The sequence below is a fragment of the Hibiscus syriacus genome, unplaced genomic scaffold, assembly GCF_006381635.1.
Source record: "Hibiscus syriacus cultivar Baekdansim isolate YM2019G1 unplaced genomic scaffold, ASM638163v2 tig00111513_pilon, whole genome shotgun sequence".
Taxonomy (NCBI): domain Eukaryota; kingdom Viridiplantae; phylum Streptophyta; class Magnoliopsida; order Malvales; family Malvaceae; genus Hibiscus; species Hibiscus syriacus.
In genome coordinates, this window is record NW_024063111.1 from 75,705 (window position 1) to 102,366 (window position 26,662).

The following is a 26,662-nucleotide window of genomic DNA, read 5'->3' on the forward strand; positions in this document are numbered from 1 at the left end:
GTATTTATGAAAGATAAAAAATACTTTAACTCTTTTATAATAAATTCCTTGTTCCACCCTAATTATAAGTTAGAGATATATGATGTAATTAACTCATTTAACATATGTTATTTATTATTTTTAAATATATATATTTTTGGATGACCCCTCTAGTCTTTTGGACATTACGCTTTAGAAAAAAAATAATATTCTTTTAGTCACAAAAATCATTCGATGAATTATATCATATGATTTTATTTAAACTATTTTTAATGTACAAATCAAATGATCTTAATAGTAAAGAAATTATTATTATTCATTGAGATTTTGGGTTTGAGCATCGTAAATATTAGAGGTGTAGATGTTTAACATTAAATGGTTGATAGTTTTTTAAATAAATATTACCTTATAATTATATCGAATCAATCAAAAATACTTTTTAATATCTTACACACTAAGAGTCGGAAAAAACATACACCACAATCAATATTTTTATTTAAATATATGAAAATTTATGAGTTGGATTTATACTTTTTGTCGATCAACTTTAATGGGTAGTTTTCATAAAAATAGCTTCTTACCTATTTTTACATTCTATTCAAATATCAACTTGCGATTTTTAACCCTAAAAGTGTTCAATAAACATGGTCAATGAAGCCATCATTAAAGTAATAAAATCATTGTAGACGTAAAACTATGAGATAATGATTTATAATAAATAAAGTAATTAAATTTTTATGTATATAGTTATATAAATTAAATTATGGTATATTATATTATATATTTAATTAAAATTTATATATAATTTTGATATTATATGTTTTAAAACAAAGTTTGATATTGTGTCATCCATGCTCTATAATAATTAAAATAATCTTAAATTAAGAGTATACTTATTTTACTATAATTATTTCTAAAAATATTTTATAACTTACTTTTTGTTTATTTAATAGAAAATAATCCAATCAACGAAAATACCTCACAAGTTAATGAAAAAAACCCATCTTATTATAATTTGATTTCAGTTTTTATAAGTTGAAGCCATGTTTGAAAAGTATGCCATTGTAATGGTTTATTTTTTTATATTGAAAATTAACTTACATATTATCAACTGCATTTAGTGATAAAAAATATTATTTTATTTAGATGTATTAAGTTCGAGTAGTTGTATCTTTCTAACGTGTGTGCGTTGTAAATAAGTTAATTTTTTAAAACTAATACTATATTGTAAATTGTATTTACCCTAAATTAATTCTAAACAAAAAGAATTTACAACAAGTCAAATATTACTATATAAATAATAAAATGTTAAAAGTGTTAATATTATGAATAATATTTTTTTATAAAATATACAAAATTTTCATGTGAAACAAAACATAATTTAAATCGAAATTTATGGTAATAAACAATGGTATATTTCGATCCTGAATAATATATATATATATATATATACATTGATTATGATATGTTTAATCTAGTGTAAAACTTTTAGTTTTATATATTTTTAGGATCGTTAGATGAGAAAAATCAAATTTTGAGATCAATTTATTTTTTTCCTAGTAAATCTCTTCTCATTTCCTAGTGTTAATCTCAACATTTGATTTCTTTCATCTAACTATTTTAAAAAGGTGTAAAACTAAAAAGTTTATATTCAAATAAGTGGATCCTCCTTATATATATAAGTTTTTTTATTAAATATATAAATAAGTTGGTAAATGAAAAGCGTGGTCACATTTTCTTGTTGTAGTCTTATAATTAAATAAATGATAAACTACATTAGATACCACCAAATTTTAAGTATTATATCATTTATATCACCAAACTTTCGATTTTACCAGTTATATCAGTAAACTTTAATTTTTGTTTAATTATACTATCGAGTCGTTAAATCATTAGCAGACGTATAAAAATGACGTTGTTTTGGTGAAGTATCTACGTCGACAGCCGTCAGTCATATCATCATGTCATTAACGATTTAATGATATAATTGAAACAAAAATAAAAAATTTAGTACTATAATTGACAAAACTAAAAATTCAATGGTATAAAGAATATAGTGCCTAAAGTTGGTATAATGTAGTTTACCATTGAACAAATATTTCTGGAAAGGAATGGACTTGATAATTTTAATGCACTGCAAGGGTAATTTCGAAATAAAGTACAATTAGAGGCTAAAGTTGGAGAGAGAGAGAGAGAGAGAGTGATGATGATGTGAACCGCACACGCGTAAATCTCGAGCGATATCAGAATCCAGCTAAGCTGAAAAAATGAACGTAGCTTGGACTGTACGAGATTTTCATTTTTCTCTTCTCGTTCCTCCTCTACCAATCTAAACAGAGATACTGACATACTTTATTTTCAGGTGTATATAGTTTGTTTCAGTTTGATTTTTTTAATTTTTTTAAATATATATTTTTAATTTAATTTCCATTTTCTTCATATTAATTTATAGTTTTATATTTTGTTTTGATAAATTAATTTTATTTTATAAAATCTAAATATTATTTAATAACATTTTAAATTTTTTCATAAATATTTATTAAAAAATAATTTTTAAATAAAGACAATATATTTAATATTTTGTATATAATATTATTTTAGATTATTTTTCTATTTTAAATGTAAAATATTTTTTTACTATATTATAAAATAATTAAATTAATTATAAATAAAATTCAATTAAATACACATAAATTAATATTTTGATTTATAAACTATTCAAACAATATAGCTCATCCTTACCTTTTTTTTATTATCATCATCCAAAAAGGTCAAATAGGAGAATTAATGTAAATAATTAAATAAATAAAAAGCAAGGAAAAACAAAGCAAAAAGACAAAGCAGAGACCATTACTGACTAGTGAAAAGGATAGAAAAATGTTTTGTTTGAGAGGGGGAGAAAGCGCGACGAAGAGCGAAGCTTCGTTCAAGATTTGACTCTGAGTTCCCTTCACTTTCCTTCTCAGTTTCTCTCTTGTTAATCGGTATACTCTTGCTCCTGTTCTCTGTTTTTCTTTCTTTTTTCCCTTTTAGAACTGGAAATTCAATTCTGTAATGGTACATGTTTCCTGTAATTTTAGTTTGATTCTTTGACTTCTTGGTTTGTTAAATGTGAAATCGGTAACAGAAACGGTAGATCGTGTAGGATTTTGACTTTGAAAAATAAACTAGAAATTAATGGATTAATATTTTTTGGGGAATATTTTATTTCATAATATTAAATATGAGTTTGTGATCTGCGTTACATTATATGATTCAGTTTTTAATTAATTTTTGTGTGTATTTGTGGATTTTTGGTGGTTAATTTTAATAGAATGTCGTTGATCATCTAAAGGAAGTTGTTTCGACTTTAGTTTGACAAAGCAAGTAACTTAATTGGGGAAAAATTAGTGCTGATAAGCCTTTTTGTTTGTTATTGGAAGCTGTTCCAAGATATTCATTCAGATTTCAATTACTGGTTAACCTAATTGGTTGGTTGATCTGAGGGAATTGAACATCACGTCTTTCTTACAAATACTCATTCACTGCATTACATATCCAATATAATCATTTTTTATTCTTATAAATAAGGTTCCATTGCTCATTGTAGCATCTACTTAGCTGGATTTCATTGGGGTTTTCCGCTGCTTTCTGTTTTAAGTTAGCCATGTATGTTATGCTGTATGTTGTCTATGTAATATTTCATTATTATTTATTTTGTGAATTTCGTCTAAATTTGTGGCCTTTATGCAGGATATATTTACACATTATTGGTTATGTGAGTTTCATTGTTAAGAAAGAGAATATTTCTGAATATTTTGATTGAGGGACCCCTGAAGATGGTTTCAAGTAAATGAGCTTCTACAGATAAGCATAGGATGATAAATGTCTATGGTAGAGTGGAAAGCTAAGTTACACGTGCAGCATCACATGCATGCAACTTTATCTAATGGTCATTTGCTGTGGATGGTAATGCACCCACTGCTAATGCATAGGTACCTCTGCTTTTGCATTCTGTTTGGGCATCTTTACACATCTGTCCTTTGTCTTAGTTTGAATCAGTCGGATAATCTTTTCCAGAAACCTAGATTAATTTTGAGTGATGAATCTGTAATTGGCACCTCCATTCATGTTAAGGAATCATCTTCATCACCAGTGAATGCTTCTCTATCTTGCGAGGATTTGGAAGGTGTTGGATCATTTAATACTACATGCTTGCTAAAGTCAAACTTGTATTTAAGTTCAGATCTTTACATTTATGGTACCGGAAACTTGGAGATCCTTCCCCATGTTTCAATCAACTGCCCTACAGAAGGCTGTATGGTTACCTTTAATATGTCTGGAAATGTAAATGTGGGTCAATATGTTGCCATTTTTGCTGGATCAGTAGTAATTTGTGCCTCCAATTTGACCGTTGGGTACAATTCTACTATTAACACAACATCATTGGCTGGGCCACCTCCTCCTCAAACTAGTGGTACACCTGTTGGCACTGAAGGAGCTGGTGGAGGACATGGTGGCCGGGGTGCTTCATGTCTAAAAAACAATAAGACAAGCTTTTGGGGTGGTGATGTTTATGCTTGGTCCACTTTGTCTGAGCCATGGAGTTATGGAAGTAAAGGTGGTAGTAAGAATGACACCGCTTCTGATGGACATTGGTTTGGAGGGAATGGTGGAGGACGAGTTAAGCTCATTGTAAAGGACATTCTATATCTGAATGGATCTGTAACTGCAGAAGGTGGCAATGGAGGAATAAAAGGGGGAGGCGGTTCTGGTGGAAGCATCTACATAAGAGCTGTTAAGCTGTGAGTACACTCTACCTGAACAAACCACTTTCATATTTATAGTTTCCACAATGTGAGTTGTCTGTAAGCAGTTCAGCTAATCTCTGCTGATTAAACACTTGTAAAAGAAATCTGTTAACAGTACCCACTATTTCTTACATTATCAATGCACATACTAATGCTTATCCTTCATGCTTATATGCAAACACCATATAGAAATGTTTTATTAGTAATAAAGTATATTTTATGTAATTTCAAGTGTAATATTGAATAATAGTTCAGTAATGATTAAAGCATTCCTCATTCTTGGTAATTCAATGTCTTTGTAGCCGTATGATATTTGAATATGAGTTGATATATTGAAAATGCTTGCTTTCATCAGCAATTGTGATAATTTGTATTGGAATTTGGAATTATCTTTATAATGATGAACTTGATGGAGATGTCTCAGTAGACTTAGTCATGAATGCATCTTTTAATAATTTCGTTGATAATAGTTGAGGTTTGCGCCCAAAGATTTTATTTGAGTTCCTGATTGCTAATTTCTTTTATGGTCAGTTTTTAACTTGTTCCATGGTAGCACATGTTGTAGGACTTTTTGCTATAAATTGAAATGGGTGGGAGTGTTATTTTAGAGTAAAACTGTATTTCTTGTGTAGCTCATGTAGCAATTGGAAATATCTTATACTAAAAGCTCCAAAGCCAATCACTTAGTGTAATTTATTCTGTGTTTTTCTTTTACTATTCAATTTTGCTATAATATTTTTTTGGCACTTGAAAAGTTGCTTATGAATGACATAACAATGGCATCATAGCCCCTTGACTACACTTGGGCTTTAATGTCTTACCACCCTGTAAAATTTCAATCATTATTAGAAATGTAACTCTTGACTCAATGTTGAAATGCTGTTTTGATTACTTAGGAAGGGATATGGTACCATAAGTGCAGCTGGTGGGATGGGTTGGGGTGGTGGTGGTGGTGGAAGAATTTCTCTCGATTGTTACAGCATACAGGAAGATGTCAAGGTTTCTGTGCCTGGTTTGTACTGATCACACCCATAAAATCTAGGAATTCAGTACATAACTGTAAGATGACACATATAAACGTGGTTGGGCTAAATTATATGCTTCTATTTTTGGCAGGTGGTTTTAGTCTTGGTTGTCCTGGAAACTCTGGAGCAGCTGGTACATATTTCAATGCTGATTTACTGAGTCTAAGAGTTGGCAATGATAATGTCACCACAGAAACGGAAACTCCTTTGCTTGATTTCTCTACTAGTCCACTATGGTCAAATGTTTTTGTGGAGAATAATGCAAAAGTGTTGGTTCCTCTTCTTTGGACCAGAGTTCAGGTTGCTTAATCTCTATCTTATTCCAAATATGCTACGCTCTTCTCATAGATTTATCATTTTTTTCTGTTCTCTTTTATAATATTGCACAGCTTGTCATCATAATTGCGTTTACCTACTAAATAATTCGCCCTTCTATGCATTTGTTCTTCTAGACTAGTGGTGAGTGGTCACAGTCCATATGGTTTTCTGATTCTTAATATTCTTTTACCTATGAAGGTTAGAGGCCAGATTAGTCTATATCGTGGGGGTGAAATTGTCTTTGGGTTGTCTGCATACCCAATGTCAGAATTTGAGCTTGTTGCAGAAGAACTTTTAATGAGTGATTCCATCATAAAGGTAAGCTACATTTTTTTTACGGTTTGAGGGAAACACTGTAATGTTTTATGTTAGCTGTTAGTTTTTATTTAAGTAGAGCTGAACTGCAAAATTTAATGGTTGTATCTGGTGCTAAGCAGCTAGGGTATGATTTCATTTGAGCAAACGTTTTCTCCTATCAGATTATGATAACTTATCACAACTTGAGTTAGTTGGTGCTCCTATCTAGATTTTGGTCCTTACTAGAGAAGCATGGTTATGGGAAGAGGATTGATGATCGATTTTATTGTGTAAATGGTTCTTTGAAACCATTTCTTTATTCTGTTTTGGAACCATCACTAGTTCAAATCTTGTAATACATGAGACATTTATGGATTTCATTTTTTTTCAAGGTTTGTAGAATATCTGCAATGCTAGTTAGATGAACTGACTAGTATTTGGCTGCATTTTATCTTTAGTGAAGTTTGAAAGACTTGTTATTTTTATCTTGTAATTTCTTCTTCCATCCTTTTTATCCTCTATGGATGCACAACCATTTGCTCATTGTTTGTCTAACTAATTCCCTTTCAAAATAAAGGTATTTGGTGCATTTAGGGTTTATGTCAAAATGCTACTCATGTGGAACTCCAAGATTCAAATAGATGGTGGTGGAAATACTGTTGTCACAGCATCTATCCTTGAAATAAGGAATCTAGTTGTTCTAAGGGTATATGATGCTTGGACTTCATCATGAATTCCTTTGTTTTTTCTTGCTTATTCTTGTTGCTCAATCTTCAGCATTTTATCGGAAGTCTTTGGCATTTATGTTGATTCCTTGTCTTTGCAGGAGAACTCTGTCATTAGTTCAAATGCAAACCTGGGTGTATATGGTCAAGGACTACTGCAGCTAACTGGTCAGGGTGATGCAATTAAAGGCCAACGGCTTTCATTGTCTCTGTTTTATAACATAACAGTAAGCCATTACTGACATGAATCATTGTTTTCCTGCTTTTTTATTCTTATTAAAGGTATGGGATAATTAAGATGGCTTCTATTTGCGAGTATATTTTACTATTAAAGGCACGTAATAGTTTGACAGTGCAGTAATTAGTGTGCTAGTGCACCACAAGTATTCTTATGTGTGTGTCTATATATATGTATATCTATGTTCTGCACATATGGTATTGTCATATTATGATGTGCACGAGTGATATAAAAGGTATGTCAATTGTGTAAGCTTCTTCTTATCAAAAAAAAAAAAAATTGTGTAAGCTTCTCTATTGTGGTTGAAATTCTTTGAAGGAAGCCTGTCTTGATACATATGAGAACCTTATTAAACATCCCAGTTTTCCAGTTTTCATACCTTTAAAAGTGTAGAATATGATTAATTCTATTGGAGTCACCTATAAAACATTTTACCCTTGCATAACAACTTTAACTTGTACAATGGAATTGAGGTAACGATTTGTGAGAATCCATATCATGATTAATATTCCCTCTAACATATTGCAGAGGATATTACTGTTTTATTTTTTGATATCTTTTTATTTCTCTTTAGCTAGATACCATTTGATAATTGATACCATGTGTTAACAAGTCTTTGAATGTTACAGGTTGGGCCAGGTTCCTTACTTCAGGCTCCACTGGATGATGACGCTAGCAGAAATGTGTGAGTATGAATTTCATTTCTTTTTAATAGATTTTGCACAACATTAACGATTAGAGTTAAATTTCAGAAGCTCCTTCCATGTTTAGATTCTTTTTCCTTCCTTGTAGGGTTACAAATTCCATTTGCGAGAGCCAAACATGCCCAACAGATTTGATAACCCCTCCAGATGATTGCCATGTTAATTATACACTGTCCTTTTCTCTACAGGTAAAAATCATTTTTGAATTCTACTTATTTTGGTGATGCCTAATTAACTTGTTCGCGTCTTTTCACTTTTTTATGAGAATATGCTATTATTATTTTGAAGAGGTTACTTTCATGAATCAAGAAGGGACTCCCGTAGGGGGGTATTTTTGTGTTTAGTCCTTGTTTTTATGGTGGTCGTTGTATTGGGTGTTTTATGTTTGGTCGGGTTATGTATTGTTGTGGATATTGGTTGTACTGTACTGGAACATCAAGCAACTTTATTCATCTTAAAAAGTTAGTGAGAGAAGCTCCCGCTTCTCTCTAGAATCCAGGTGATCTTAAAAAGTCAATTCACTGAAAACCTCATCCACACTCCTCGGCGTCACTCCCTTCACAACCCAGCGGTCGGCCACCACTTCGCTGCCGCGCCAGTCACCATCAATAAGCTTCGATCGCTGCTCGACGACATCGGAAAAGGAAGAAAAAGTCACCATTTGAAGCCTCTCTTCACCCCGGATATGGATCTGACGCTGGTTTTTTCAAAATCGAACTAGATCGGCGTAGATCTAGAAGAACTTCGAATCTCACGTTTTACGACGAACCTGTCCCTGACGAACCAATGAACGAGAGAACGAATGACTACGAGACGGAGCCGATGAGCCCCCACCGACTCTCGTACAACTCAGGAATGCAATTTTGAAGACGTACCAGATGAGAGGAAGAGTCTGCCCCAAAAAGTTTGAAGGATAGAAATGTCAATGGCCCGGATAAGCAACCTTGTCTTGTGTTCATGATAACTAACAAGGTTCCTCATAAGAATCAGGTGTAAGGTGTCAGTATTTCGTCCCCCCTTCGACGCTCTTCAACGTATTATGCTGTTCGCCGTCGTTATCCTCCTACATTTCTCTTCGACGTTAGCCGCCACTTTTAGACCATCGTACCAGGGAGGTTCGTCCCTTCTCCGTGTTTTTCGATTCTGGTCCTGTCTTTGCGAGAAAACTACATATTAGTTCGTTCCCCTTTCGGCGCTCAAAGTCTTCCGCCGTTCGCCATTGTTATCTTCCGACATTTCTCTCCGCCGTCCGCCATCATTTTTAGACCGACGTTCGAACCCTAAATTCACTGGGAGACTGCTGGCGGTGTGTGTTTGGTCTTATCTAATGTGGGTGTGTTTCAATGGAGGCTGGCTATTGTGGTGACAAGTCTGGTGCAGTAGCAAAAAGTGGGAGAATCGTTATAATAATTGGTGGAAAGAAGGCCTCCCAAAAATCAGTAATGGGTTCAGAATTGGATGCTAGATGTTATACATTGAAAACTTACCAGAAAAGATCCATTGGAAGAGGTTTGGATCTTTATTTTGCACCCACAGTCAGGTCATTGATGCCTTCATTCCAACCAAAACAAATATAAAGGGGGTTCGTTTTGGGTTCATTCGCTTCGCAACAATTGAAAAAGCAAGGAAAACGATCTCAATTATGAATGGTTCTCACATTGACGGTAGCAAAATTAGTGTCTCTTTTGGCTAAATACAACCCTCGACGGTCTTATTGGAGAAAGTCCTTACCAGATGTCCACAGAAAGTCTGAGATGGAAGTTGTTATGAGGAATAATCTCTATGCAGTAGAAGGTGTTGTTGACGAAGCTAAACTTCAAGTGTTGGGAAACTGTCTAATGGGGTGGTGTAAGAACTTTATCAAAATCAACAATCTTGCTAGCCAAATGCAAGATAAAGGCCTTGTTGGTTTCTCGTTAATGAGAGCTGCTGGGAATGTAGTTCTAATGATATTCGAAGACTTTACTATGTTGAGAAATGTGAAGAATGAAAAATCAGAGACTCTTGCAGAGTGATTTTCCAAAGTTGCTGCTTGGTCGGAGAGTATGGAGGTGGAGTGCCGTCGAGTGTGGTTAGTTTGCGAAGGGATTCCTTTTCACGCTTGAAATTGGGGTACTTTCAAGAACATTGCAGCTAGGTGGGGCAATTTATTAGCAATAGACGAAAGCTCTCAATTTCCTTCATCTTTTGATCGGGCAAAAATTCAAATCCTCACAAAGGCTCAAGTGAGAATTGATGAGTCGTTGGATTTGAAGGTCAGTGCTAATTTCTTTAAATCCTTGTGCATGAAATTGAGTCTTCCTTCAAACCAAATTCTTGGATCCCTGAGGTAGGCGATGATTCATTAAATATTGTTTGTTCTCTTGAGGCTTCACTGGACAATTCTCAGTCTGGGACGCCGGTGTTCTCCTCAAGTTTAAATTGTTCTGACGAAAATGTTGCAATTGAAGCTGTCAGTCTAGAAAAGGTTTCACTCCGGAAGAGTGCCAAAGGTGTTGAGAATTCGAGTAACAAATTTGGTGAGAATGATCTAATTAAAAGCGGGTCTATCGGTGTTGGGTTTGGATTGTCTCCATCCCCTTGTTTAGATTCAGGGTTTCATTCAACAGAGGCTTTAGATCATTCAAACTTAAATATCGTGGAGCATCTTGTTGATAAATCAATTGACCCTTTTGATGGAGTCAGCCTCCGGGCCTCGGAAGATGTTCTTATGATGGGTTTTTTTCCTTCTAATGGTGTATCCGATGACGCAATACAATTACAGGAAGATTCCTTAGCAGTGCCACCTCTCCATGGGAAATTAAGAAATCGTATGGTGAAGAAATGCAAGCAAAAGAAAGGAGTTTTGATTTAAGTTGCAAGGACATTTTAATTGATAGGAAGGATGTGTGGTTTTGTTTCATTGATGATTTCTTTAGGAGCTAAATTTTTTTTGGTGGCTTTGGTCGTAATGGTGCTTTCAGTGGAGTTCTCTTCAAAGGTGGTTGATTTCGTTTTTATGGTTGCAAGTGTTGTTTTTCCTGTTCTATTATGTCCTTAGATGTTGGGTTGTTTTTTCTGTTGTTGGAGGTATAACTTAGGAATAGGGTGATTGTCTCTTGGGCTTTGTGGTTGAGGAGGTGAGAGTTTTAGGTGATTTTGATTTTTTGTAATGGCGTCTATCCCCGTATGAGGGTATTCCGTGTTTTCATATGTAGTGGGTGTTTTATTTAATGAATATGAGATACTCTTTTCTTCTTTCCAATATTCGTTAACATACTTGTTAGTATGTTGACGAATACGAAGGGAGATTTTAATGAGCCCTCCAACTTTTATCAAAAAAAAAAATATTGGTTGTACTGTACTGGTATTGTTATAAGTATTCTATTAATAAATTTGAAGCACTCTTTTCCTCCTTTCAATGTTCGTCAAGCTACAAATGTAGTTTGAAGGGTTTTTTTTTATAGGAAATAGTGGCCTCATTTGAAACCCCCTTCATGATTAATGGAAATCGGGAAGAGTTCCTTAATCACGAAAGGAGTAAATGAGTGCCTTGAATTTCATAGATAAAAGACTTAGAACATAGGAATACAAAACCCTGAACTCCCTCAAGGAGATCGACAAACTAAGCAACAACCCTTTAAAACAACAAACAAATCAACCAATACTAGCTTTAGCTAGAGTATCAGCCTCTAGATTAGCTGCCCTACTAACCCATCTAATAACACCTTCACAAGCTATAAGTTTTTCAATAATATCTTTAACAAACTGAACATAAACATCAGGACAGGAAATAGGATTTTTAATCTAGTCCACAGCCACCCTGCAATCACTCTCAATAATAATGCGGTCCTTGATCCTGTGTCGAATAGAAGCAATGAAAGATAAGCCCTTGAGGATATCTTTGAGTTCCATCAAAGAAGGAGGTCCAGGACCTGCAGGCTCCTTATAAGACCCTATGATTGACCCAGAGTCGTCTTTCAAAACACCATTTAAACCACTTCTCATCCAGTCGGCAGTAGTTGCAACATCAACATTAAATTTAATAAACCCCTTTGGAGGAGGGGACCATTTAACCATCGTTATAACCGGCTTAGGGATAGGAAGAAACGAATCCCCTAAGGTAGGGTTAGCAATAAGCGAGTCCTTAGAGATTGAAGCCTGTTTGTATTTTGCTAAGAACCATGAAGCTAGTCTGTACCTAGCTAGAAAGAAAATTTCAACTTGATCAACCTTCCCTCCTTCAAACACGACATAGTTCCTGAATTTCCAGATGGTCCATCGGACAACCTCCGGAATGATATACCATATGAGAGAGTTTTCCTTCAGATCAACCCATGCTCGTAGGAAAATTTTTGCATCATCATGAAAAACAGATTGAATATTCCAGAACCACATGAATTTATTCCAAATAGTCCAAGCCATCAAACAAGAAAAAAAATAAATGAGGGGGTCTCCTCAATTTGTTTGCAAAGAGGACACAACACATCATCAATACCCCTCATACCTCTTCTAATCAAAACTGACTTAACTGCCAACTTCTGAAGCGTTACTTGCCAAACAAAAATCTCCACTCTTGGAGGCAGCAAACCTCTCCAAATAATATTTCTCCAGAAATGACACTCTTCCGAACTTGAGGAACCTGAATAACTTAGACTAACACAAGATTTTACATTAAAAACCCCATCCCCAGAACCCCTCCAAATCAGGTATTTCTATGTGCTTGGAATGCTAACTTCCATCTGGTCAAGTATTTCTATGTGCAAAGGAAATGATTAGTTGAAAGTTTTGGGTGGATGCTAACTTCCATCTGGTCAAGCATTTCTATGTGCAAAGGAAATGATTAATTGGAAGTACTTGGGAAGTTACAATTTTCAGAGTTCAAGAATAGAAATCTGTATTGGCATCCTGCATCCATATGATAGTCATGGCTTCTCTAACATTTGGTAAAGCATGATAGGTCCTATATAATCCATCTGTTTGTCTAGTTAGAAGGTTTGAACTGATTTTATAATGTTGAGAATGTATAGCTAAAAGAGGTGCCACCTTGTAAATTCCTTCCAGGTGTATCTTGAAAGGAAAACTTTCTTTCTTGAGTATGATTGTTCTCATACATTGGAATTGGAAAAGAAAAAAAAATGCACAGCATAGTGCTTTATTTGCTTTAAATGATTTCTTCATGGTTTGCTTCATAGAATTAGGATGCTGTTATGCATGTGTCGTAGTTCAATTTGTTACTGCTTTTATTTGACCTATTTGTAGATTTGTCGAGTTGAGGACCTTCTTGTTGATGGGATCATCAAGGGAAGTATTGTTCACATTCATAGGGCAAGGACAGTCACCATAGATGCTAATGGCCTGCTTACTGCATCTGAATTAGGTAAGAGGGTGCAGTGTTGAGATTTGATCCATTGTTGTCTTTTGCATCTCCCCTTTTTCATCTTTTTACTCTACAAGGGTTTCCAAATAATCTGTTAATTTTGAAGAAGTATGAGTTTTATCAAAATTACATAAGCTACTTCTAGTAAAAAAATGAGTGAGAGGGAAAAACGTAGAGAGAATTTTAAAGACTCTGGGCAGTCTGGGTCAAAAGATTTTTCGGGTTTCATTTCTGTGCCAACATATACAGTTAATAAGTTTGGGGATTTTGTGGAGAACCTTAATGTAGCAGGAAAAAAACAGGAAAACATTTAGAGTATTGAAGACGAGCCCAATTACAGAGAAGTTGGTTAATGCAGAAATAGAGGCTGAAGAAGAAAGCTTAAGGTTAGTTGAACCGGCTACAACTAATTTAGGAAACATCTCAAGGGGGAGACAGTTACACTGTTCTAGAAGAAAGGTATCATCTGAGAGTGAGGTGCTGGAAACTAGAAGTTTGAGCAGTTGCAAAAGGGTCTATAGCAGGTCGAGGGAAAGAAGATATTGGTATGGAGATTTGTTGAACTTCACGAATGAAATAGTTGGCAACAAGGTTGGACAGAGGAAGTTGGATGTGGAGTTCAGTACTGCAAAACAACTTTGTTTATCAGCAGAGCTCATTGCTGATGGGAGTCTTCTTCTTAGCTTTGATAATGGTCTTGGGGATGGGTCCGTAGAGAGGGAGATTGAAGGTTACTTTTCTGAAGGTGAATGCTTAAGACCCAAATCTGGTTTGTTAATTAGAAGGAAGAGGAGAGCTAGAAGGATCCTGTTTCGAGAAGCCCTTGACCAGGTGAGCATTGATACATCCTCCTCCGCTTTCTCGAGTTTATTGAAAGAAGCTGTAGAAACTTGGGAGGTTAGTAAGCTTTTGGGAGTATCTTTTAAGGAAGGGAAAGAAGCATTTTTGGAAAAAATCATAGCTCTAGAGAAAGGCATGATTGGGATTAATCAAGGTTTGGTTGATTGAGGGTTTTGTTTGTACCTTTTTCCCTTTATGAAGATGTCAAAGTTAAGTAATATGTTCATGGAATGTTAGGGGTTTGGGGAAAAATGAAAAAAAGAGGGCTGTTCAGAATTTAGTCACTAGCTTAAATCCTACTTTCCTTTGGTTGCAAGAAACCAAGACTGAAAAATTTAAGAGGTCTTTCTTTAGGAGAAGTGGGATTAATAAGCTTAAAGGAGTTTTGGAATCTCCTTCAATTGGATCAGCGGGGGGCTTGTTGTGTTGTTGGGATGACAATATCTTTGAGTTGGAGAGTCAGTTTATTAGTAGGAGATTTATAGCTACTTTTGGTAAATTTCGGAATAAAAACTTCAGTTGTGGTTTCATCAATGTATACGGTCCAGCAGTGGAGGAAGAGAAAGCTGGTTTTTTTGAAGAATTAAGCAGTTTTCTTAGTGGACAGAATTTTCCCGTTTGTGTGGGAGGGGACTTCAATGTCTATTTACAAGAAGATGAGAAGATGGGCAGAGGTCAAAGTAGGAGCTCAATGGAGATCTTTAATGAGTTCGTTCTTCATACGGGCTTAATTGATCTTCCTATGAATGGGGGAAGGTTCACTTGGTGTAATAACCAAGAGAATCTCACTTTTGTAAGATTGGATCGTTTTTTGGTTGACAGTCAATTTCTAGCGTTATTTCCGGATATTTTGCAGTCTCTTCTACCAAGATCATTGTCAGATCACAATGCCATAATTCTTGTGAATAAAGGAGTGGATTGGGGTCAAAAACCGTTTAGAATGTTCAACTATTTGATGGATGAGGAGGGTTTTGAGGATATGGTTATTTCTTCTATTCAGAGTTCTAAGAAAAGTCAGGTGCTTTTAGTCTTTTAAGGAATGCCAAACATGCAATAAAGAAGCCGTCTGGAAACAGAGATAAGTATCCAGGAGACTTGATTTCTGAGTTAGAGAAGAAAATTTCGAAGATAGAGGCTGATATTCAACAAAAGCAGGGTGTTGTCGACAGTGAGGTATTAACTGAGTTGAATAATTGTAGAGCAGAATTGTGGAAGCTGCACAAGATCCAAGAGCAGATTTGGTTTCAGTATTCGAGATCTAAATGGATTGAAGACGGGGATCGCAACACTAAATACTTCCATACCTGTGCTACGGTTAGGAAGAAGAGGAATGCTCTGGTGGCACTTAATTTTAGAGGAGAAACAGTTGAAGACCCAATTGCAATTAAGGCCATTGTTAAGGATTATTTTTTTAAGATCTACAATGACCGATCTACTCTAGAAATTGATGAATTAAATCTGGATTTTTCCAGAATTTCTTTGGAGCAGAATCAGTTCTTAGAGCAGGAATTTTCAGAGGAGGAAGTTTGGGATGTTGTGAAGTCTTGTGGAAGTAACAAAGCTCCGGTCCTGATGGCTTTAATATGGGGTTTTTCAAGAGATTTTGGCAGGTCCTTAAGGAAGATATTATGATCTTCTTTAAGAATTTTCACTTGGGGAAGGAATGGGAACATGGAATAAATCACACTTTCATCACTCTTATTCCAAAAATTTCAAACATTGGTGGTTTGGAAGATTTTAGACCTATTAGCTTAGTTGGTGGTTTGTACAAGATCCTCTCTAAATGTTTGTCAAGGAGACTTAGGAGCTGCATTTCAGATTTGATTAGTCCATGTCAATTCGCTTTTATTCTCGGTCGACAAATCTTGGATTGTTCCCTTATAGCCAATGAAGGGATTGACTTTTGGAAGAAGAATGGTTTAAAAGGATGTGTTTTTAAAGCTTATTTCAAGAAGGCATATGATAATCTTGACTGGCCTATTTTGTTCAGAATTATGTAGGAAATGGGCTTTGGTTCTAGATGGATAGGGTGGATTTCGAAGTGCATCACTTCAGCAACTGTTTCAGTCTTGGTGAATGGGGTTCCAACCGAGGAAATTCCAATGGCTAAGGGTCTTCGTCAAAGCTGTTCCTTGTCTCCGTTGTTGTTTAATATAGTTGGGGAACTCTTGAATTTATTGATACTTAAGGTTGTTTCAGGGGGGCTCTTTTCGGGTTTGACGATTAGAAATGAGGAGAGGAATTTTAATTTAACACATCTACAATTTGCTGACGACCTTATAATTTTCTGTGGTGCGTCGAAAAAACAGATCTTGAATGTGAAGAGGGTGCTTCGAGTGTTTGAGATTATTTCTGGACTTCAGTTGAACTTGAAGAAGTGCAAATTGTTTGGGGTGAACTTAAAGGAAGAGGAAATTAAGGATTGGGCAGCTACGATTGGATGTTCAGTGGGTTCTTTTCCCTCAGAATATTTGGGACTCCCTCTTGGTCCACACAGGAACTCTAACATTCTGTGGGATCCAGTGGTGCAAAGTTTCAATAAGAGGTGAGCAGGTTGGAAAGGCTCTTCTTTGTCACTGGCGGGCAGGCTGGTTCTGATTAAATCAGTCCTATGTTCACTTCCTATATACTATTTGTCATTGTTTAAGGTTCTAGCTTCAGTATACAAGACCCTAAACTCTATTATGTCAATTTTTTTATGGGGTGGAGAAGATGGGAGGAAGAAGATCCATTGGGTAAGCTAGACCGACGTTTGTAAACCAAAAATTGAAGGAGGCTTGGGAGTTCCTAATATAAATACGATGAATAGGGTTTTCTTGGAAAAGTGGGCTTGGAGGTTTGCTATTGAGAGGAAGGCGATTTGGAGGGAAATGATTTGCATTAAATATAAAATGGATTCTTCATTGATGCAGTTTGACAGTAAGGTTTCTCCTAAATTTTCTTGGATATGGAGATCTTTGGTGAACAATCATTTTAAAGCTAATTCGATGGGCTGTAGTATCAGAAGCAATTATAGCTATAAAATTGGCAATGGGAGGAATATTCGGTTTTGGCAAGACAATTGGGCATTGGATCATCCTTTGATGGTCATGTTCCCTAGACTATTCTCTATTGCGGTGAACAAAACTGGAAGATTATTTCAGTTTGGGGATTACAGCTCTGGGGGCTGGTTTTGGAACTTCCAGTTGAGAAGGGAGTTGAATGACTGGGAATTTGAACAATGGTCAAACTTGATGGCTGTTATTTTAGATTTTTCTGTTTCTGCTAATGCTTTTGATGGACTGTTTTGGAAGGGGAATGGAGAAGGGGTTTTCAATGTTAAATTATGTGCCAATCTAAATTATTCGGGGAGTTCCGATTCGGAGGAAGCTAATTTTTGGAAATCTATTGTTTGGAGGGGCCTGCTGCCTCCAAGAGCGGAGACTTTTCTTTTGCAAGTTATCTTAAAGAAGCTGGCAGTGAAGACAGCTCTGGTTAAGAGAGGTGTTCTGGGCATAAATGATTCTATGTGTCCTTTTTGTAATCTAGAAGAAGAGTCTTCATCTCATCTATTTTTTTCCTGTTCGGTTTTTTGGCCAATATGGACTAAATTCATGTGCTATTGGAATTTTCAGTCTGTTTTTCGTGAAGATGCTAAAAAATTCCTAGTAGCATGGACTAACTTGAAGACCAACTCTCTTATGTGGTCATTTATCCCTGGAGTGGTCTTATGGACAATATGGAAAACTAGGAATTATATAGTGTTTGAAGGAGGGAAGCTTGCTTGAGCAGAAATATTCTTTCTAGCAAGGTGCAGGCTTGCTTCATGGTTTCTAACTAAGGAAACTCAGATTTCTATTTCCAAGGATGCTCTTATTGCCGACCCGTCCTTAGTGGATTCTTGCTCGTCTCATACTAATCGGATTTCAACTAAGTTTCCTTGGTCCCCTCCTCCAAAGGGTTTTATTAAACTTAATGTGGATGCGGCTACTTCTAGTGATTGGAAGAGGAGTGGTTTAGGTGGTGTTCTGAAAGACATTTCTGGTTCGATTCTTGGCTCCTTCAAAGAGCCGACTGGTCCGAGACCTCCAACTTTGATGGAATTGAAAGCTATTCTAAAGGGGTTATATTATTATGAATCTATTCGCCACAGATTTAAAGAGAGATTGATTATCGAGAGTGATAGTAAGGTGGCAATTGGTTTGGTCAAGGATGTTGGTTCTTGTCCTGTCGTTTATGTTCAAGTTGTTAAGGACATTATTCAAAAGCTTAGTGTTTATGAAGGTCTTATTAGATGGGTTAGTAGGACACCAATATAGAGGCGGATGTTCTAGCTAAGGCTGGTATTGGTTGAGAATTATGTTCTGTTTAGGGTTGTTTCTTTTTGGCTTTTTATCTCTGGAGGGAGATTAGACTTTGTATTACTTTGTTATGTTTTGAGGTTAATGAATTCCTAGGGCATCTTTTCCTTCCGCTGATTAAGGAACTATTTTCAAGTTCCATTAATCATGAAGGGGGTTTTTAGTGAGGCCTACTATTCCTATATAAAAAAAAGAAGTATGAGTTTTTGTTAAGACTTCTAATTTGAGGAGACCCATTTTTAGGTTGCAGCACAGGTATAGGAAGAGGAAACTATCTTAATGGCGCTGGTAGTGGTGCTGGGCATGGTGGACGAGGGGGTTCTGGATATTTCAACGGAAGAATTAGCAGTGGTGGTTATCAGTATGGTAATGCTGATCTTCCTTGTGAGTTGGGCAGTGGAACAGAAGGTCCTACTCAGTCATTCGGACATGTGGTTGGAGGAGGAATGATTGGTGAGTTTTCAGTTCATAAGTTGCGAAAACATTCTTTATGATTTGTTTAATGTTATCTGACATTGTGAATTGATTGTTTTTACTGACTTATGGTTGCCTCTTCGCTAGTAATTGGCTCAGCCCAATGGCCTCTCCTAAGGCTTAGCATTTATGGCTCTTTGAGGGCTGATGGTCAAAGCTTTGGTGAAGCAACAATAAATGGTAATGGGTCATTGATTGGTGGACTTGGTGGAGGTTCTGGTGGGACAGTTCTTCTATTCCTACAAGAGCTTATGCTTGCGGAAAATTCATCTTTATCAACTAATGGGGGAAATGGTGGTCCTCATGGTGGTGGTGGTGGTGGTGGTGGAAGAGTGCATTTTCACTGGTCTAAGATTGGCATCGGGGATGAATATGTTCCAGTTGCTACTATCAGTGGTTTCATCAATAGTAGGTAGGGCTCTTAAATGCAACAAATGTCATATTTCCATAATGCAACTAACTGATCTTTTGATGACATAACCTTTTATGAACCGATCATGTCACAAACATTTTAAGACTCCTGATTTTGGCAAATTGCATTATGCTATTCAGTATTTAATATTAGATTAATGAGTTAACTAGCTTCTGCTAATACAACAAATATTAGATGGAGTTGTTTTCCAGTCAGACTATTTGTCCTTGCTATGTATTCTTTACTGACAGATTAACTAACAGATAATATGAAGTTTTTTAGTAAGGCTTGGAAGATTTATTACTTGATCTCCCCACTGATGCATGGACCAATAATATGTAGTTTTATACTGTACCAATTTAAGAACTATTGGAAAATTGAAATATAAACTTTTCCACACATACGCATCCCAAAAAAAAAGGTTGCACTGCAGCTTACTAATTCAAACATGTTGAGTGACAGTGGAGGTGCTGGGCATAATGGTGGGCTCTATGGAGACGAGGGCACGGTAACTGGCAAAAAATGTCCAAAAGGGCTCTATGGTACATTCTGCAGGGTAAATTTCACTTAATTTTTAAAATTGCTATTAATTGCCTTCAAACTTGTGTTTCAAGATGTTTTATGTTGTACCATTGACTTTATGTTATTATGCATCACATTCATGTTACAGGGATACTTGGAGATTAGTGTCGCAATTTTAACTATTAGCCAAACCCTATAATAGTTAATAAAATCTTAATGTGCTTGCAGCACCTTCTATCCAAGCTTAAGCACCTAATCTTGGCTTACCAGAGTTCTATATGACCAAAAGTTATTTCCCACGCTATAATCTGATCTTTCTTATTTTACTCAGTCTACATCTATCTTATAATGAAAAATTATTCACCATTAGTCGATTAGGGACTAGGCTTGCTTTTTTGTTTGGCTAGTTTATACATATACAGATATCCTAAGTTGTTTATTCACATATTGGTATGAACAATTTGTTTCTTCTCACTTTTCAACTGATATTCGCATAGATACAAAACTATTGTCTTTCTCTTTTAGGTCTAGAATTTTTTTTATCTGTTCTATACATCATCTTTGCTATTGATGAATGATGATAAACTGTGAGATCTCAACTAATTTGCTTCTCTTTTAAAGTATAATGGAATTCATTCACAGGAATGCCCTATTGGTACTTATAAAGATGTTGATGGCTCTGATGAAGATCTTTGCATTCCTTGCCCTTTGGTGCTTCTTCCAAATCGTGCAAATTTCATACATGTACGAGGTACTAGTTAACAGCGATTTACATTTTATTCTAATGCGTGTCTGTCATTCTTCCATGCCTTTTTCTTTTTCACCTCAAATCTCTCTTATATATGGTTTTCCATACCCTTTCCTCTCTCACTTCAGGGTGCTTATTTTTCCAGGAGGAGTCTGTCAGCCATCTTGCCCCTACAAGTGTATATCTGACAAGTATAGAATGCCAAATTGTTACACCCCTCTTGAGGAGTTGATGTATACATTTGGAGGTCCTTGGCCTTTTGCACTTCTTCTGTCTGGAATTTTGGTGCTTCTAGCTGTATTGTTAAGCACTTTAAGAATTAAATTGGTCGACTCAAGCTCATATGTTGCTAATATTGAACATCAAAGTAGTCATAGTTTCCCATACCTTCTTTCTCTATCAGAGGTATATTTTTTAAAGCCATATTTTATTTTCACGGATTAAATGTATGCAGGAGTGACTGGGTCCAGTTACATATTATGTAACATTTCTGTGTGGACTATATATATTCTTACTAGGTACGGGGAACCAGAGTAGAAGAAACTCAAAGTCACGTTTACAGAATGTACTTCATGGGGCCAAATACTTTTAGAGAACCATGGAACCTTCCTTACTCTCCTCCTGATACAATAATTGAGATCGTGTAAGCAAATTATTTAACGAAGGATGAAGTGATGGCTCTATTTTTTTGGTGTGTGCGCTAATCTAGCACAATCCTTCTCTAGATAAATTCATGGAAGTAGGAATGTTCTTGGATTGCAGCTGAACGCAAAATCTCTTCCCCGCAAAGGGGGGATTTCATTTTATGCCCAATTTGTTTTGTTCCTAGTATAGTAAACCAACATATTCATAACTTGTGAATGGTAGAATGCTAAGCACCCTTTACAAGAAAAATTCATGAGAATAGCAGCCATTTTGTCAGTATCACCCTGTTTGACTGACTATTGATGCAAGTCACACTTCATATTGAAGCTTGCTAATTATAGAGATGAATTTTTCGGAGTAAAATTATAGAGATGCTTTGAGTATCTTGTACTGTAGGTAATTGTCTTAGAACAAATTATTTATTTAAAGCCCCCTTTTTTGTATGTTTAAAAATAAAAATTTCCATTTTATCTGAAATAGTATTCATAATCACAAACTCATTGGCATGTAGGTATGAAGATGCTTTTAACAGATTCATTGATGAGATCAACTCAGTTGCTGCATATGATTGGTGGGAAGGGTCAGTGCACAGTATACTGTCAATGGTAGCATACCCTTGTGCCTGGTCCTGGAAACAGTGGCGGCGGAGGAAAAAAGTTCATCGGCTTCAGGAATATGTGAAATCAGAATATGACCATTCATGTCTCCGCTCTTGCAGATCACGAGCTCTATACAAGGGGATGAAGGTTTTAGTTCTCACATTATTCTTTTCGAGTCATCTTATTTCTTGAGTTCTATGCTTTATCTGCTAAGAACTATTTGCTTAATGTTTGTTTAAGAATATGTTTCTTAAATTATTTATACCATGTTTCATTAATATCTTGATGGTGTTTATATCTTCCAAGAAAATTCTGGGTTCTATATCATCAAGATTGAACTATCATGAAGTGATATTATCCTTTATTCGAATTCATCAACGGAATTCAAACATATCCATGCATTCTTTGGCTTATATATATAGTTACATTGAAAGCATTGTACGTAAGGAGTGAATCTGAATTGTGTTATTGAATGAAACAAAGAGGTGTTTATATAGAGTTACACACCTCAACCAACAATCATAAAAAAGATCACAATGACAACCAAATAGCTAAACAATAAATTTAAACTCAAAAGATGAAAATAAGAAAGAATTTAAAATTAAAAAAGTCTGGTAGTTGTTGAAGACTAAGTCAACTACGTCAATCACAATTAGCATTATTTTTTCCATGTTCTTTATCATGTCTCTAAATGGTTACTTAATTTATGCAGGTAGGAGCAACACCTGATTTGATGGTCGCATACATTGATTTTTTCCTTGGTGGTGATGAAAAGCGTGTAGACATGGTATCAATCATACAAAAGCGGTTCCCAATGTGCATACTTTTTGGTGGGGATGGAAGCTATATGTCACCATACAACCTTCATAGTGATACATTGTTAACTAATCTTCTTGGCCAGGTGTCTTGGTTGTCTTATTAAATTTCAGTAGCTTTATCATAACTTGATTTAATATAATATTCATCTGATTTCAAGAAATATGCTATCCCCAGCACATACCACCAACTGTTTGGAATCGTTTGGTAGCCGGTTTGAATGCTCAGTTGAGGACTGTGAGGCATGGATCCATTCGTTCTGCGTTGGTTCCTGTTATGGATTGGATAGCTAGTCATGGAAATCCACAGCTTGAATTCCATGGAGTTAAAATTGAGCTAGGCTGGTTTCAAGCAACGGCTTCTGGTTACTATCAGCTGGGCATCTTGGTAGTGGTTGGTGACTATAGTTTTAACAATTTGCATCAACCCAACTTGCTAGATAGAAACAATGATGGATCCCCAAGGTAACCTCGAGTTATTGTCTTCTACATTGTTCTATCTTTCAAAATAAAACACAGGAATATCATCACTAATCCCAAATGACGGTTTTTTTTGGATAAGAATTGAAGGCCTCGTTAAAAACCCCTTCTTGATTAATGGAGCTCGAAAAGAAGCTCCTTAATCAGCAGGAGGAAAAGAGTGCCTTAAGATTTCATTAGTCACAAAAGAAGTTACATAACAAATACAACACCCAGATACACCCCAAATGACGGTTAAAGTAGAAAGCCACTAGAGCACGTGTTGAATCTGCTCTTGAAAGCAATTGAAGCATGTCAATGATATTAAATATTAGCAAGAAATCTCAATATTAACATCTCCCGTTGACATTTGGTTGAATGTTTCTGATTTATTTGCCCGACCCTTCATTTTCAATATTCTGCCATTAAATGGAACATACTTCACTGGTAGTATGTATGAAGAAAGTTATTTTCCCTTTTTAGTGTCCAGTGAATGAGGACAAATAGGTTTTATTTGAATGGTTGCTTTTCGAGCTCTGTAAATTACTTTTTGCTCATTTACCTTGTGTGTATTAATGATTTTAGGAAAGAAGCTGCATCCACAGGCAGAAACCCTAAACAGCTCCAGGAAAGTTGGCCATACCCAACTCATGCATTATCTCGTAAAAGGTTCACTGGGGGAATCAATGGAGGTCTTATAAATGATGCTACGTTGAGATCTTTAGAATTTAAGAGAGATTTTCTCTTCCCATTTTCTCTCTTATTGCACAATACTAGACCTGTTGGTCGTAAGGTGGTCCGGAGATCTTACTTGTATAGCCTCACTCCTATTGCAGATATTTCGAATTGCCCATCACCTAAAGCTTGAATTTTAATATTTCAGGACTCCCTTCAGCTCTTTATTACTACCATGCTTTTGGCAGATCTCGCTGTTACCCTTCTTACTTTGCTTCAGTTCTATTGGATATCTCTTGGGGTATTCCTTGCTGTTCTGCTTATTCTTCCTTTATCACTGCTATCTCCATTCCCAGCTGGATTGAATGCCTTGTTCAGTAAAGAGCCTCGTAGAGCTTCACTTACCCGTATATATTCCCTGTGGAATGCTACATCTCTGTCAAATATCGTAAGTACCTCCAAATTGTAGGTATTTTTTACCAATGATTATTTCAATTTAGCATTGGCATGAATCAGCTCTAATGCATTTGGATTTTCTAGTACTTTCTTCTTTTTTGCACGTGTGTGAAATATGTAGTTTAATGTCACAGTAAACTAATGCTTACTGTTACAAATTTCATAGTGATGATATGTATGATGCGATATGCAACTTAGCGAACTGATTTCAGGTAAGGTAAAATTTTCTTGAAATGATTTGATATGGCAATATAGAAAAAGGGCGGAGTTTTGCATTTTGCATAATTCATAAAACGTTGAACCTGACTTTACATGTGGGAGTAAGACATCAATAACTGATTTTGACATACAAACATCAGTGCTAGTATCACGTGCCTAGTTTTTTTTTTTTTTGCAGGCTGTAGTTTTCATTTGTGGCATTATTCATTATGGATTTTCCTCCTTCCTGCCACCTGACAAGGAAAATACTTGGAACACTAGAAGGTGAGGATTTTAGTGCCTTATTATTATCATGAAGCTTACATAAATTTAAGGGTGATTAAAATATACATTTGTTTTAGTAGTTTGCATCAAAATGTAACAATTTATCCTTCTAGGGCTTCCCTTCATTACTTTCCTATCCATTATTATCTAATACAAGTTTAATCACCATTCATACTAGGACTTCCCCAATTCATTGGTGGTTCCAACTTCTGATACATATCAATGGTGATGACCAGTATAGTGAGAAGTTACAAACAAAAAAGTAATGGGATGGGTCTAAACCCATACACCTATATCACACGGTGCTAATAGAAAATCATCAGGGGTCCATTGGTGAGGCTGGAGTAGATATTTTCATTTAGTCTTGAGGGCTGTTATGTTCCTAGAATTGGGTTATAGAAACTTTTTCTTGCATAAAAAGTGTAACCGTGATAGAAGAATGATTAGATTTTGGGTTCAGAAACTCTTTAAGATAATCATCATTTGTGTGCATAAATTGGTCCACATCTGAGAATTCACTTTTGCTTATCGAATCAATCCGGTTCTCGTTTATATATAACGTTTTCTCTTTTCATAAGCTTAGTTTATTTGGTTTGTACCAAGATGTCTTAAAAATCTTTTGGAATATGCATTTGCTAACAGCGAAGACGACAAATGGTGGCTTCTGCCAACCATTCTTCTTCTATTCAAGTCGATACAAGCTCGTTTTGTGGATTGGCACATTGCAAATCTAGAAGCCCAAGACTTTTCCCTTTTCTGTCCAGATCCAGATGCTTTTTGGGCACATGAGCCTAGTTCTTGACTTTAAAATGAAGCTGCCCCTGGCAATATCTTCTTCAACCATGGTTTTGGCCGCTGCTTTCCCACTGTAAATTTTGTTCAAAGTTTGTACAAAGCGTGATTGAGTATAGGCCTTTTTCGGGTTCTTTTTTGCAATTACTGCACCTGTGTGGGCATAGTTTCAGAGGGAAAAAAACATATTATGAATTAGTGAATAGATAATATCTTCGTTTATTTATTTATTACAAGGTTTCAATATCTTAATTATTTTTCAGTCGTATTCCTCCCATTTATGCAGAACTTGCTGTTAAAAGGTGTTTTTTGACAACATTTAAATATCATATTATAAAATAAAGTCTTTAAATGATATTTATATTCATCAATAATATGATGGTTTTTTTAATAAAAAATATTATGACATAGAATAGGTCATTATTGAAAGATAACATATTATAACTCGTTATTAATATTGTTATATTAACTGTTGTGATTGTGTAGCTGTTTCCAATAATAAATAGAAAATTCCAGTTAGATTGAAGAGCAATACAACGGAACCTCGAACTTTCTACTATTATTTAATTGTAGTGTTGCAGAAGTTGATGGTCAATTAGGCGCTATAATGTTACATTGTGTAATATAATAATGATTCAAACTAATACCAAGCGCAGCGGAGGCGTGGTGGGCCTATAACCCACAGGTCCCAGAATCAAAACCTGGCTCTAATATTTTTAAGATTGGCTTTCATTTTTGCTTTTTTTTTTTGGGTGACATAATATTGGGCCTGAAATGTTCGTCTGCAACAATAATGGACATTTGGCTCGCTTTTTTAGTTGGATATTGTTTTTAACTGTATTTGATTTTTAAATATCATTGTTACGGGACAATAACATCCAACATGAAAAAAGAGGAAAAGCAAAATTGAAGAATATTGGGGTCATTTCAGATGGGGTAATGAGATTGAAAATGATAATTATGAGAC

General features: G+C 35.4%; 1 protein-coding gene across 2 annotated transcripts; it reads left to right on the forward strand.

Annotated features, from left to right (window-relative positions):
* The first annotated feature begins 2,812 nt into the window (after positions 1-2,812).
* LOC120164399 lies at positions 2,813-25,857 on the forward strand. Of its 2 annotated transcripts, XM_039174139.1 has the most exons (23): positions 2,813-2,963; positions 3,712-4,763; positions 5,666-5,781; positions 5,886-6,094; positions 6,311-6,430; positions 6,987-7,115; positions 7,236-7,361; positions 8,002-8,057; positions 8,165-8,264; positions 13,318-13,435; positions 18,859-19,068; positions 19,177-19,501; positions 19,964-20,057; positions 20,666-20,774; positions 20,917-21,176; positions 21,290-21,414; positions 21,928-22,162; positions 22,728-22,916; positions 23,009-23,295; positions 23,875-24,082; positions 24,173-24,412; positions 24,818-24,903; positions 25,546-25,857. In XM_039174139.1, exons 2-23 carry the CDS (start codon positions 3,844-3,846, stop codon positions 25,703-25,705), a joined length of 4,422 nt encoding a protein of 1,473 aa, XP_039030070.1. In that variant the 5' UTR covers positions 2,813-2,963; positions 3,712-3,843; the 3' UTR covers positions 25,706-25,857. The 2 variants fall into 2 exon arrangements, with proteins under 2 accessions (XP_039030070.1, XP_039030071.1); XM_039174140.1 differs by lacking the exon at positions 6,987-7,115.
* The last annotated feature ends 805 nt before the right edge of the window (positions 25,858-26,662 follow it).